The sequence below is a fragment of the Thunnus thynnus genome, chromosome 22, assembly GCF_963924715.1.
Source record: "Thunnus thynnus chromosome 22, fThuThy2.1, whole genome shotgun sequence".
Lineage (NCBI taxonomy): Eukaryota > Metazoa > Chordata > Actinopteri > Scombriformes > Scombridae > Thunnus > Thunnus thynnus.
In genome coordinates this window covers 13,759,847-13,775,491 of record NC_089538.1, presented here as the reverse complement: position 1 = coordinate 13,775,491, position 15,645 = coordinate 13,759,847, and the positions used below count along the sequence as shown (strand labels likewise).

Genomic DNA, 15,645 nt, shown 5'->3' with positions numbered 1-15,645 from the left:
GCAGCTAGGTATGGCAACACCACTTTGACACATCACAGGCACCCGCCCCACTCAACCGCGCCCCGTCGATGTACATCCGCTAAAAGTGCTCAGATTGTTATTATAAGTGTCTGATGACATTATGGAAAGGACCATACAGAGAAATAAAATTATTTTCTTCACCTTTCACTTGATCCAGTCTGTTTGTTACTGTGTCTAACCGAGTCTCGCTCGAGGAGAAGTCTCGTTCTGGAAAGTGAGTTGTTGCAGGAAGATAATGGTGGGAACGTGAGTGAGTTTGTCATGGCTGAATATTTAGCCGTCTTCCTGCTACGACTAAACTCTTATGAGATTTCCAAGCGAGACTTCTCCTTGAGCGAGACTTGGTTCTTTATTCCTCTGTATGGATCCTTTAAATAATGTTGTCAGACACTTACAATAACAATCTGAGCCTGTCAGTGGCAAAAATAAGCACTTTTAGTGGACGTACATGTAGATACTGGTAGAGAGAGAGTATGTTATTTTTTCTGTTTTTGCACTTTGTGATGTACCTGAGTCAGATATACGTGACCAAAATTAAAAATAAACATTGCTATTTTTACTACATTCATTTGCATTTGTTTATAATTTTGTCATAACCAAAAAAAAAAAAAAAAGTTTTTAAATAGGTTGCTGAAAATGTCTGACCCATCTGCGTTTCCTGGTTTTAAAATCTGACCTAATTTGTAATTTAATAGCCCTGATTTAGATGATTGGACAAAGACAGGAAAAGGATTTCTACCAGACAGTGACAAATTTCCAAACGTCTGCACTGTCACATTCATTTCAACACTTCAAAAGAGTGTTTGAAACTGCCTCCGCTCCCCTCCCCTTTCCTTACCTCCGCCCAGCTCAAGATCCCTCTCTACTTCTTCGCCCTCCTTCTCGCCCTCATCCTCGGCCTCGGTGGTGCACCGATAGCCCTTCCTCTTCAGTATGTGGCAGATCACCACCCCTAGCAGGCCCAGGAGGAAAAAAACCGGCACCAGCACAAAGGCGGTGTAGTCTGGGTTGCCCCCTCGTCCGTCTTTTCCAGGGACTGTATTCTGACTCGCTGGAGGACAGAGAGGGAGAAAGACGAAAGAGATAAACACACAGTACACAGTAATACTTCTAATTAGCTAAAGTTTAATAATGTCATACTTCATTGTGGGCACAACGCGCAGAAAACAAAACAAACGGATCGTCATTACAACGCCCTTCATGGTAACCTGATATCAACAGAGAGTCTGAGGGTTCGCTTGAGGCCCGGGCAGGGCAGCTGAGGGGATTTAAATGCTATGAGCTGCGGCATGACAGAGATTTCATGTTCCCCTTCCTGGATCAAATGAATCTGCTGCTGTCTCTGCCCTCTAACTGCTCAGTCTGGTGCAAGCGGTCGCCTCCATTCACAGATTTGCGGACCCATTTGGTGTAAGAGGTGGATGTAAGATGTGAGATATACAGTGTAAAGCTGGGAAGTACAGTACAGTACTATGGGAGCGTCTGTATGTACCAGGGTTGGTATTTGTATTTGTTTTTCATGTAACTGACTGCAACAAAAAGAGCACAAACACCATAAACTTACCACTCTATCTTGTGCTCTCCCACTCCCATCTGCCCACCCACCCACCCAAACACCGGACTTTAGACCCATTAGGGTGCCACAAGACTCTTGGGAGGGCTGCTTGGAGAGGCTTTACAGCTGAAACTGACAGTTATTTTCATTACAGATTCATTTGTCAGTTATTTTCTTGATTAATCAATTAATCGTTTAGTCTAAGAAATGTCAAAAAGTAGTGAAAACGCCCATCACAACATCCTAGAAGCCAAAGTAACATCTTTGAATTGCTTGTTTTGTCCAAACCCAGAAGTATTTCATTTAATATCATATATGTGGGACTGCAACTAGCGATTATTTTCATTATCTATTAATCTGTTGATTATTTTCTCGATTAATCAATTAGTTGTTTGGTCTATAAAATCACTGTTACCCAAAGCCTACGATGCAACCTGAAATGTCTTGTTTACTGTATGTATGTTTTTCAGTTTACTATCATAAAATACTAAAGAAACTAGAAAATGTTCACATTTGAGAAGCTGGAATCAGAAAATTTGGACATTTTTCTCTTAAAAATGACTCAAAATGATTAAATCGATTATCAACATAGTTGGCGATTAATTTAATCATTGCAGCTCTAGTGCTGATAAACCTCCGACGGCAGCAGAGTTGCCACTAGATATGTTTTAGTGAAGTAGTTGGAATCGCTGTTTCAGTCGCTGTAAAAACTGTAATGTAGCCTATAATTGGTAGCTTGAGTCTGTTTCAAGTTAGACTATTTAAAGGTTTCCTGGGAGGTTTCCATGCTGTAACAAGTGACTCACTGTAGATTAAACACTGGAACTCTCAAATATTTGGCATTTTTGCTTGAATAATGACTGAAACAATTCATCGAAGATATTCTAATTCAATTCAATTCAATTCATGAAAATAGTTGAAGATTAACTGTCTTTTGATTGATTAATCAATTAACTGAGTTCCAGCTCTACATGTTCTTAAAAAATCTCGGGAATTTCAAGCCATAATTCTGTCACAGACTTTCCAGTTACACGACTGAATGATCTTATATTACATTCCACATATTGGGCTAACTGTCTTGAAACTGACCAGGTCGTAGGTCAAAGGGTAGCCCGTGACCTGTGGTCAGCTATAGGCGAAAGCTCCCCTGGCTCCTGCTGTTGGCGCACCACATGAGGCATTCCAGCACAACACACAAACGGGCTTTTGTCTGTTTTCCTGTTCAAAAAAGTGTGTGTCTGTGTGTGAGGGAGAGAGTCAGAGAGAGTCAGTGAGAGGCCGAAAGACAGAGACCGACTGACATAGGAGGTAACGGTTTGGACAGAATCTCAATCACTACCAGATTAAATCAAACCCTCATGCCGTTTGAAATGTACTACAGCACTGTGGTGTTTAAGTGTGTATCTGCATACCTAACCATGAGCCTCCTGATGCATACAGGCATGTGTGCCCTTCCATTGTCCCAGTTCCCTGGTGCATCAGACTGCGCATACTCATAAAGACCATTGTCTGCTCAGTGACCGTCCTGTGACCGCTTTGTGTCCATGTGCTTATATCTAGAGATGACGCTGGTGACGACCACGCTAGTAAGCTGTCCTGGCACAGTCCCACGCCTCCGAAGACAGGATGTGTTGAGGATGTGATTCTCTGAATGATTCACAATTAATCATGGGCCAATTAAAGGATTGTATTCAAAGCATTAAAAAGAACTGGAGAACAACAACTGGCAAAGTCCTTGAGGAGGATTTAGAGTTGCGTCACAAATCTCATAGCAACCACAACTGATGCCAAGATGAGTGCCATGATGGAGGTCATCAGAGGGAGGGATAAACATTGGTTCAAGTCTCCCTCCACTCAAAAATATGTTTTCCTTCTTGTTCCTACAGTTGGATGTTTGAGCTTCACTGTGCAGAATGACGTACATGTAGTTTGACACTAGAAGGATGTTTTCACATTCATCTGCTGACAGTGGAAACTTTCTCTGAGCTCACTGAAGATCAGATTTTAAGGGACGGACCTACAAGCAGGATTTGTGACATCACAACTAGTTTGGAAGCCAATCCTGGTCCAGCGTGCAACAGCAGTTAAACATTTGAAATGAAACAATATTTGCATGTTCATAGATTCTGGATTTTAAGATTCAGGAGAATCAAACAAGTACTGAGAAGCATACTTACTGGGAAACATATTCCTACAAGGAAAACATATCAAGTCTTTACAGTGAGCAGCATCATCTACATCTCAAATCCAACTGAATACTTTAACCATTTCAGAACTGCACAGGACCTCCAAACGATGATAAAGTCACCCAAACGGTCAATACCTTTCTCTCTTATAAAAAGGTGTTCACCCTCCGGAGGAGCAAAAGTATTTCTGTCTACAGTGTCAAATCCTTCAATTGAAACATTCTTTGGAGCTGAGCCCAGGCTGAATAGGTCAGCATTACCGTTCTGTGAGTTTAATTTCCTGCACTTTTATGAAGATTTACCCTGGGAGCGCTTTTGTCTGCTTGAAGGTTATCAATGTCTTTTCGGCAACGGCCTCTTTCACAAAAGTGATGTAAAAATCAATCTCGAGGGGCAATAATTTGTGCTCAGAACAAAATAACCTCAACAACCTGAACTGTCTGACAATTTAGCAGTTTGTTCTGCCTTTTCTGTTCACACTTTCCCCTCCCCCCCATCTTCCCTTGTCCACCTCTTCTCCTTGAACACTGCTAGTATGTGCTGGAATATCTGCATCTTGAACTTCTCTCTACTCTTGTTATCACCCAGATTGATCTATACTGTGCATGGAAATCACCCCAAAAGACAAACGCAGTTCCAAAGTGCAGTTTAGGAAAAGAGGATGTTAACATTCCTCTCTGCTGATATCAGCACAAAAACCTCATGACACCAGGAAGCATGTCTGAGTGTACTAACCTAAATAATATTTCCAGTTTTATTTCAGTTTCCAGATACATTCAAGATAATTTGAGAGTCCAAATCTAGATAAAATAATACCAGTCTGAGTAAAATCTTTTAAAACAGGGAATCAGAGATGCCTGCTAACCTTTTCTTATAAGTAACTGACCTCTCCGCTATAAACAGTCATCTGTCATCTGACACTTAACCAGTTGCATTATTGTCTTCCATTACCTAATCTTAGGAGAGAGAAAGGAAATGGAAACAGTTCAAATTCCCACACTGATCACTGTTGTTGCAATCTAGCAATAACCTCTACTTCCTATTTTATAAGCATATCTATCACCATAACTCTGCGCTGAATACTGATGGCTTAGAAAGGCCCCATCTGTTTGTGGTTTACCAATCTTTCCGCATTCAGGAAATCACATGTGGCTAGAAAAGCAAATCTAAGACTCGCTTACTCACTCACTTACTTATTTACTTACAGATGGGTGACAAATTAATGGAAAAACCTAAATAAATGAGTGGAGAAACATAACAAATGCAAATGCCTCCACACAGGTGCACTGCATGGTACAATTAAGCAATTAACATCCAATCATGCTCTGTTGCATGTATAAGAATTCTGAGCAGGCCCAGTTGATTCTGATTTTGTATCAAGATGGCAAGAGGAAAAGATCTGATTGGTATTGAAAGAGGGTTTATTATTGTGGCAGGAGCGTCAGTCACAAAGACAGCTCAACTGGCTGGTGTATCAATAGGAACAACAAGAGATTTATGGGAAAGACATCAGCAAATAGGGTTGGAAGTTGTGGTCAACAGCGCACATTAGATGACCGTGATGCTCGTGCATTAATGTGATATGTAAGGAAAACCAGAAGAGCAACTCTTCCTCAGGTGACTGAGAATGTTAATGCAGGATGTGATCAGACTGTCAGCAAGAACAGTCAGTTGACAATTACATAGAGAGATGTTATAGCAGGGCTGAAATGCATAAACCTCTCATTACAAAGATGAATGCACATTTGAGAGTTCAGTGGTACAAAAACCATAGACACTGGTCTACAGAGATGTGGAAAAAGTGATATGGTCAGATGAGTCATCCTTCACCAGTGCGTATGTGGCGTTCCCCAAGAGAACAGAACAGGCCTGAATATTTGACCCCTACAGTGAGGGGATCTGGTGGCTCTGTTATGCTGTGGGGGGCATTTTGCTGGCATGGTTTGGGTCCACTTGTCCCCTCGGAAGGAAGAGTCACTGCAAATCAATAAAAAGTTGTTCTGAGTGATCACCTTTGTCCTATGATGAAACATTTCTCTCCTGATGGGAGTGGTGTCTTCTAGGATGACAACGCCACCATCCATAGGGCACGAGAAGTCACTGAATGCTTTGATGAGTAAGAAAATGATGTGAATCATATGCTATGGCCTTCACAGTCACCAGATCTCAACCCAATTGAACACCTACGGGGGATTTTGGGCTGCTTGTTAGACAGCGCTGTCCACCACCATCATCAAAACACCAAATGAGGGAATATCTTTTGGAAGAATGGTGTTCATCCCTCCAGTAGAGTCAAGAGACTTGTGAAATCAATGTCAAGGCGCAATGAAGCTGTTCTGGCAGCATGTGGTTACACAACACCTTATTAATACACTTTATGTTGGTTTTTCTTTCTCTTTTTGGTAATTACTCAGAGCAGGGTGCAAAATTAACTTTTTTGTCCACTGGCTAAATGGCTAGTCATCATTAAAATTTAACCCACCACACAATGGATTACCATTGTTTTTCTGTCTGGTGAGTGAAGCCACTGGAATATTTTACCTGCATTCGGCTGGTGTCTGCTGCTAATTTTGCTCCCTGCTTACTGACCATACCTGTTTGCTTTGGATCTCTTTAGCCCGAGTGCAAATATCTTTCTGGAAAAATGTGATGTGTTGAACATCCAAATTGCACCACCCACCAACAGGTCAAATTCCTTTCTACAAATGTCTGCTGTGAGGTAATTACAAGTATGTGATAAATAGACAGGGAGGAGGTTGCAGTTACCCCAAACTCCCACATCTCCTGACAGCATTAACTGCTCATCTTCACCCAGCATACTTCTTAAAGGGGACATATCATGTTTATAGTGAATTTCACTTATTTGTATGCTCTTATAATGTCTGATGTCTAAGTTAAACATGGTCAAAGTTAAAAAAGTTGAGGTGAATGTGAATGGGCTTCAGTTTGCTCTGAGCACTTTGTTTGCGATGTTATCTCTATTTCCTCATTCAAATGACATAAGATTGTTTGTGCACGCCCACAAACGACCATCCTTTCCGTTGTCTTTGTTGCTAAGGTTGTGCAACAGGTTGTTCACATTGTCCAATTGCATATTTCAGATCAGATGTAAGCTCAAACATGTGCGAATGTATTCAAGAAGTTTCCATTTCAAATAAAGATCGAGAAAAAGAAGTGAAATCCGACTACTACTATTTGTTTACGTAGCCTCCTGAACCAAGTTTGCCGAGATGCAGCTTCCAGAAGCTAACCAATCAGAACAGAGTGGGCTCATCGGGAGGGGGGGCTCAAAGAGACAAGAGATAAAACGGTAAATAATGCAAAGATATTCCAGTAGGGCCCCAGAATATATAGACCTGGAAATGTGCATTATACATGCCCTTTAAATGCAATTCCACGCAATGCTCCCAGACAAGTACGTTAATTTTTAATCATTTCGGAGATCGAAAAAATATTTGGCTTCCCTATCTCGTGACCCCTCACATTTATCTTAGGGGAGGGGTGTCAAATGGAAGTGTGTTCACACTCTGTATGCTATAGCATAGCATGAAGTGGTGAAAACACACAGACACACTACATTAATGTATTTTTAATTCCAAACCAACACACGGGATAACAAGGTCTAATTGAATGAGCATGAAGATTCAGCCCTGGCCTTTTGTGGGCTACAGACCCCCAATGACTCTTCATGGAAAATGGAAACAGACCCAGAATTTTTAAAGATTATGAAGAAAACCAAAAAGCCAGGCATTGGCAAGAGTACTAAAAGCAGAACTCTAGCTTGAGTATTCCTTGATGTAAAGACTATAGTGCTCGTCTTTGACACATAAATAGTCCTAGAGACTCTTTATAAGAGCTTTAACGGGCTGTATAAAGCATTCATCAAGATATTTACCCAGAAAAGTCCATAAAAGTCAAGTTAACAAGTCAAGGATCCTGTTCAAATATACACTTCATTTTGTATTCAAAACATTTTCTGTGTTCCTCCAAACACACCCTGGAACTTAGTTTATTTATGTACTTAAAAGCAACATTTTGGAGATATAATTTAAAGTTTATAACATACTTGATACAGTTCCTAAATGTGTTTTTGACAGACACTGTTCTCCAAAATGTAACTTCTCAAACATTATAGTTACTTCTTATACTGTAGTGTCATAGAGTATCCTTTGGCTGCTGGTTTAATGCAAATCACTGAACCTCACTGCCATCATATTACAGATAGTGGTGCCAAATTGGTTTAACAAGTAACTAGAAAGTTAACGTCTGTCCTCTGAACAAAGTCATGAGGTTTTCAGATTAGGTTTTGAATGTTTAATACAGAAAATGACACAAATTGGGATCATGGGAAAAGTGCACTTTTGCACTGCAGCACTTTTTAAGGACAATTCTTAAAATGTAAACCTCAGACCTTGAGAAACTAGCTAGTATACAGAATATAAAGTTCTTTATTACATTAAGACAAAACTTCATGTTGACTTAAGCTTTATTAGGGCTATAATAAATTAACTGGGATGGGCTGATGCTCCTAATTTCTACAGCGGTGATGGAAGAAGTATTCAGGTCCTTTACTTAAGTAAAAGTACTACATTCAAAACCTACTGAAGTAAAAGTATGTATTATCAGCAAAATTTACTTAAAAATATCAAAAGTAAAAGTACACACTACACAGGAAATGCTCCCTGTCAGTGTCTTCCAATTATATATCATGTTTTTGGATCAATATTACTGCTGTATTAATGTGCATTTTACTGCTGTAGTTATTTGAGGTTGTGCTAATTCTAACTACTTTATATACTGTTGATTAGTTTAACCTACAGTAATGCATCATAATCAATAAGAGCATCATATTTGTAGCGTCGCTGTCCTGTGAGAACCACATATCTCTAAAAGGTCAACAAGCTCAGAAAAAAACAGTCAGGTTTTCAGCTTTGTGAGAATGCATTTTCCAGCTAAATAGTTTATTTATCTTAAGAAGTAGAAGAATTTTCTCAACCCATAAAAAGGAGCATTTAATCCTTACAATTTAGAGATACATGGCTTTCACTAGACAGGAAGGGTATGAAAATGTACAATGTGAAAAGCTGTCAGACAAATGTAGTGAAGTAAAAAGTACAATAAATACCTCTGCGATGTAGTGAAATGGAAGTATAAAGTTGCATAAAATGGAAATACTCAAGTAAAGTACAAGGACCTCGAATTTGTACTTAAGTACAGTACTTTAGTAAATGTACCTTCGATACATCTCGGTACACTGTACGAGTTAGAGAAAACTAAAATTAAGTTTTTTTCAGGGTTTGATAACATTAGTCATTCAACGCCTCTATAACGAGGGGCTAACGTGTAAAGTGGTGAATATTACGTTCACAATGATATTTTCAAAGCAGCCTTTCAATTTTCTTCTATATTACAGTCTTTAATGGATGCTCACTTTTTCCTTCGCTTTACATTAGCTGCATCGTATCTTTGAGTTCGCCTGGATACGTGTCCAGTATCCTCCCTAAACTTTGCCTCCAGTTGACCCCATGACTTACACACTAGCTTCTTACGGGATGTACATCAAGCTTTTCTAGAAAGGAGATGAGAAACTGTGACATATCGACGACACTTGACTTGCGCTGCACCTTTTCTAATTTCCACGCAGAAGAGGAGAAGCTCGGAAACTTACGCGTTACGATGGCTGAATCGGCCATTGATGGGTAGGACAGCGGCGAGCCGGCGGGCTGGTAGTGTAGTAGTGACAGGCGACCGTTGGGCGCTGTGGTCACCGCCAACCGTGGTCACTATAATAAGATAAAAGGAGGGACAAACACCGCAAACATCAACGTTGTTTCCTGATTCTCAAACAGCGGATACGCCCTGTTCTTAAAGGGGAACCCCCCCACTCCATCCCTCAAAAAGCAGCGCGTTATTCTTTTTCCCGCTGCATTCTGTGAAGACCCGCCCCTACTCTGTCTCTGATTGGCTCTGACTTTGATTTTCTTGCCTCATGCCTAAATTTAACCAATCTGACCAACGAAGACAATGAGCACTAGCCAATCAGAGACAGAGGAGGGCGGGTCTTCGCGGAATGCGGGTGGGAAAACATACACCGTCGATTGAGTAAGATGAGTCACGTAGTAAGACTTCCGTCTTCGTTAGCCGTTGCTTAAAAAATGCGGTTTTCAGTAGTTCAGATTGTTTCATATGCTTGTAGCTTATGTAGTCATTGTAGTTTTGACATTTGAGACTTCTGTATTGATTATTTTAAATAAAATCCACAGGTGTGCAGTAAAGTAGACGTTTAACCTGTTTCCTTCAACTAAACAAAGATGGCGACCATAACATCACAAAATAGAAGTATTGATGGAGCCATAACGGGGCCAACTTTTATTTCAACTAATTTGTTAAATGTTAACCTTAAGTAATTTAAAGTGGGTCTCATCTCTCTCACATCTCTCATCTTACATCCTTTCCTCGTCCCTTTCGTTCTTTTCAGAGGGTTCACAAAGGTTGAATTTTGCCACTTCTCCAACAACGTGGAAAAAAGTGTTCTTGCTGCTTTTTAAAAGAAACTGTAGCTAGGTTCAAATCAGAATATATAGATGACAGTCAAAAAGGTAAGTGGGCTGCAAGATAATGTTAATTCAAAGTCCAAAACAGATCTGTTCCATTATCCAAAAACTGATGAATAACCACTTGGAGTGTGAATTGCATGAAAAGCATTAAACCTGGCAACTCAGAGAAACCAGCCCGAAATACAATCTGGTCATAAAACAAACATAGTCATTCTTAATCAGGTGAAGGCGAAAGTATTTCAGATTTCACTTCAATTCTGTATGCTCTTCCAATTGAGCACATGTATTACAAACTAGGCAGTAAAATGTCTGGCCAAAGGTCCAACGCAATGAGTAACAGTATCTTAAGTAGTCCTTTAATATTATCTGCAACATATCTTATCTGTCCTTCCACCCAGTCTAGTTCAATAAACAGGGAAAAAGTCTGAGTGTGTGTGTGTGTTTTTTTATGTCATCCATAAATGATTTAAACTGAAACATGTTTCTCACATCCGAGCCAGTTGGAGTACCAGTGAGAGTGAAGTGCTGAGGAGTCATCACAGTAGTGCTCATTCTTGAGCCAAAGTGAGTAATACGTCAGACTAAGTGGTTTCTTCCACTCCATTTCCCGTCTACTATCTTCGCCTGCTGTCTCTTCTTCCTCAATCTCATTTCTGTCAACGGTGTGCTGATCCTCCAGTGAAAGAGATTCAGATTCACCCGCTCCTTCAGCCTTGAGGAGCTGCACAGCCTGATCGTTCTACTAAGGGAGCTGGTGGTGGATCCTGACTCCAGCATCGCCAAACAGGTAAAGAGGATGTTCAGTAAAGGAAATGCACACTTTTTTTATTTGTCTTACAGCTTTATTTGATATTTAAGTAGACCTCATCACATTGTGAATAACATTCCTCATTTTTCTCACAATGACAAATGTTTTTTCTGGATGTCAACTGATCTTAGACCCAAGAACAAAAGATTTTAAGAAAACAAACACAGAAATCAGTCTGTTAAACATACACTAAGTGCTGTGAAATGAAATGTATCTGTGTGTGTAGCTAATTGTTGGTAACTTTTTTTTTTTAACAATGGCTCGCTATTCCCCGGTGAGCATTGTGAGCCATTCGGGCTCTACAGCTCACTCTGGTAAGTGTTTGGTTGGCTCACGTATTACGACACACAAATCAGCAAGACCACCGGTGCATTGGTCTGTCACCAGAGAAGAAGAACATGCGTACATGCTGTTCTACAAAAAGCAGGTGAGAGAACAGTTCTATTCATATCCAAAAAAGTGTATTTCATGTGTTGGTTTCTTTTTTGAAGATGCTGATAGACAGTCATGTTCTTAACAACACTCCCATAGAGCAGGAAAGAAAAATATAGCATTGTTAAAACAAACTAACACTTCACTTATGTATGTGTGTGTTTTGCCTTATCAGCAATAGGCAAGTCTCATGGTTGGAGCACAAAGAAGAAGAAGAAGAAAGGACCAGCCTCGTGCCTTTAAACAACTTTTTATTTTTGTTGCTGTTAAGAAAATAATTTTTAAAACACTGACACTCAAATCAAGAAGTAGAAATGTACTTTATGCATTAAATATGACTTATACACCAATCTCATTTATGTGACTTATATATAACAAGTACTTATATACTTTATTTAAGTAAAAGTAGAAATACCAACCTTTAAAAACACTGCATTACCAGTAAAAGTCCAGCACACAAAATTTTACTTAGATAAAAGTTCAGAAGTAATATCAGCAAAATTAACTTAAGTATTAAAAGTAAAAGTTTTATAGTATTGGATATATTGTATTATTGGCGCATTAACGTATAAGCAGCATTTTTATGTTTCAGCTGGTTGAGCTGGAGTACTTTTTTAACTGCTTTATACAGTTTTTTTTTTATCTATAACACTTCAGACTATACAGTATATTATTCATGAACCTATTTAATCTGCAAAGTAAACTGTAGCTGTCAAATGAGGTGGAATAAGAAGTACAATATTTCCCTCTGAAATGTTGTGGAGTAGAAGAACAGTTACATAAAATGAAAGTACCCTTAAAATTGTACTTCAGAAATAGTTACGTTACTTGAGGAAATGTTGTGTTCTGAAAATGGCAGAATAAATGTGATAATCATCCTTCCTACTAGGACTGGAGGTACTATTGTTGCACTTTATGTTGGTATGAATCCATATTTGAAGTTCTATGACTTGAGGTACTATTGCAGTATTTTGTTGAATTCTTGTGTGCAAATCTTGTCAGTTTGATTGTTTTTCCTGTTCAAAATGCCACGTCAATGTCCCTCAGGATTATGTAAAAGTTATTTTTGAATAAGTTATTTCTTGTTGTTGTTGTAAGTACAATTGTATTTATTATAACATGTACTTATTTAACATACTTATTATCTTCTTTATGAAATTCAAGTTCAATTGAAAAGCAGTTGTTGGAGTGATGGGGGTGGGTGGGGCTCCAACCTAAAACTTGTACTGTGGTTTTACTGTATGTTTTGTTGTTTTCATTGTTTTATGTTGTAAATAAAATATTTTTCACCTGAAAACTCTTCTGTGAACAATTCAACGATTGAGCTCCTTGACCCTTTTAGCACTTTGTTGATGCACTTCTTTCTTGTTGTTTATGCTATTTCTTATACACTTATCTAGTTCCAGTTGTTTCTTACTTTAATAATTATATTTGAACAAATAAAACAAAACCTTCTGTCAAGCTGTCTTTTTCATTGCACTTGCACCTGGTCAGCTAATCACTAATCGGACAGATTATCTGCCCCAACGTCACAAACAGAAAATCAACCACAATGCATACTTAACCACCGTAAGGTTGAGCCCAGATGATAATAAGGTGAAACTCAAATAAAACTATAGCTACAAATTTAACAAGTTTGTATTCTCTTGCTTGTATAACCTGGCTTTAACTTTAAATTAACAGATCAACTGTAAATTTGATTAAAACCATCAATATACATACCAAAAACATTACTATACACATCTGCTTTCTTGACATGAAATATTCTCCATACAGTATGTTCTTAGATATTAAAGATAATAAAACCTTTACGTAGGAAAAGCACAGTTGTAATTAATGATGCTAAGTAACAACAGCAATATTAATATGAGCAACTGTCTTACTGTTACAGAACAAATCCATCATTAATGTTAATAGTTACACCTGTGATTTAACTGCCATGATGTCATAATGTCAGCAATGGAAAAGGTTATTTTTTCTAATGACACAGAGAGAAGCAAATAAGGATTAAAAAATACTTGAATAAGCAATTACAAATGACATTCTGCCCAACAGGTGACTAAGAAAGATAATATTGGGCAAACCCACGGTGCTTATTGTTGAACTTGATAGAAAATTAAAGAACTTGATAGAAAAATGGCTCAGCAACAGCTAGTTTTAAGCACTTGTTTAAATGCTACAGAGACAAAGCGTTATAGTATGATGTGAATAGTTTTCTTCTTGTCAGTCTAACAGTAGTTTCAGTTGTGATTACACACATTAATTATATTACTCCAGTATGTCAGTGTTTTCCCTCCTATGGCACCAAATGTACGCAATGCTGCCCTCTACTGGACATATCCATGTAGTTTGAATATCCCATTCTTAAAGTGGCTGATCCACATCACACTGCTTGTAGAATGCAAATGTTTGTATGTGCAAAGTTAAGTATGACATTTATCCATCCTACATACTGAATTGTATGCACTAACAAGTGGATGAAGAATGTGATTCTAGATTTTGTGACTAATAGGTAACTTCTTTGTAAGTAGCATATTACTAGTGCAATGGTCAGGGAAGGATTTTGAATTAGTTTTAATTTTTCGCATGTCATCCACTGTTCAAAGCATTTGGATGTGATATATACTTTTAAAACATGCATAAGGGTTTTCCCTGAGTCAGAGCAGCATATGTCAGTATTGCACTGAATGGTTTGAAACATATCACATTGTCACCTATTCCAAAATTGTGGCTGAATTGAAAGAGCATACCTAATTTCTTTGAGTTAGGTTTACTCAAAGTGGTAAACATGACAGCACAGTGAACTGGTCTGAATGTCTGCAGCAACGGACACAAGCACCTGCCAGTAGCTGGAACCAATCACATGAACCAGATCTTTGGCCAGATGGCCGCTCAACCAATAAAAGGCTGCGTATCAACGAAAATAACCAACTAGTGAGACATAAACGCCTTTTATATCATATATCAATATTTTGTATTGTATTATATATATTTTTCTTGTCAAAATGCTTTATGTTATAATAAATTTGTTCCTAATAAACACTAAAGTGTAATATTGTAGAAATATACAATTACACATTGGCATGTGCCCGCGTACTGCCCTACATCTGCTCTGTTTACAGCCACTCAACAGCCACCCCGCCTGCCGCGTGCCTTCGAAGGCAAGGAGAACAAATGACGTCACAGTACAGAGAGCACGTTGAAATGTGCATGCCGGGGCCTTCCCGTTGCCATAAATACAAGGCAAAAGCGCAGCAGAAACAGCCCTGTGTTGTTCTGTGCGTCGGTCAATAGATACAAACGTAACTTTTCAAAATGTGCATTGTCCACAGTAACCTCGTCATATAATTTTGCAAGGTCAGTGTTATATATAGGGGGAAGTAAATGTCATCATTTTTGTCAGTTAACTCATGACAAAAACCAACTGATATGTATAACTTTGTATAAATCTTCAGCTGTGATGTTTGAAGAACATGATACCTAAATGTATGATTAGTTATAAAATTATAGTAGTTAATGGAAAATGGAATAATTGTAAACTTAGTAAATAAAAAATAGTTAAAGTAAATAAAAAAGGTATATATAACTATAAGAATCAGGTTTATTGCCAAGTAGGTTTGCACATGCAAGGTGTTTGGTGTTGTGGTGCATAACAGTCAAAAATATACACAAAATTAAGTAGTCCTAAATAACGAAAAAGAAAGAAAGAACTTACAATAAAAATGTAAAATATATTCCACAGGTTTAAATTTTAAATGAAAGAGAATGAGATGAAATGTACAAAATATTGACCAGGAATAAACAGTATATGCAGTGTGTAATTGATAATAATAATAATAATAATAATAATAACAATAAGAAGAAGAAGAAGAAGAAGGAAGAAGAAGAAGAAGAGGAAGAAAAGTTGCGTTAATGTAACGCACCATGTTATATACAACAGTTGTAGACAAATGTTGTGGGATAAAAGCCCTGTTTTCATACCCTTATCGTGTTTAAATACATGTATGTAGGTAGAATTTGGCCTCTGCGAAAATAGAATAACATTACCCACCAACACCAACAACAAACTATCATTGCGACGTTATT

The 15,645-nt window shown here is 38.4% G+C and overlaps 1 protein-coding gene and 1 long non-coding RNA gene across 2 annotated transcripts in view; one reads left to right on the top strand and one right to left on the bottom strand.

Annotated features, from left to right (window-relative positions):
* The window catches only part of rell1 (RELT like 1), a 28,863-nt gene extending 19,193 nt beyond the window's left edge, over positions 1–9,670 (bottom strand). The window contains exons 1-2 of the mRNA XM_067579338.1: positions 9,431–9,670; positions 860–1,072 (exon numbers count right to left, since the gene is read on the bottom strand). Coding sequence (XP_067435439.1) covers positions 860–1,072; positions 9,431–9,455 — 238 coding nt within the window. The 5' untranslated portion in view covers positions 9,456–9,670. The remainder of the gene's footprint in view (positions 1–859; positions 1,073–9,430) is intronic.
* A 1,126-nt stretch (positions 9,671–10,796) lies between these two features.
* Positions 10,797–13,020, top strand: LOC137174184 (uncharacterized). The gene is made up of 3 exons (XR_010925301.1): positions 10,797–10,883; positions 10,999–11,554; positions 11,735–13,020. It is a non-coding gene; the product is annotated as an uncharacterized lncRNA (long non-coding RNA).
* Positions 13,021–15,645: the final 2,625 nt, after the last annotated feature.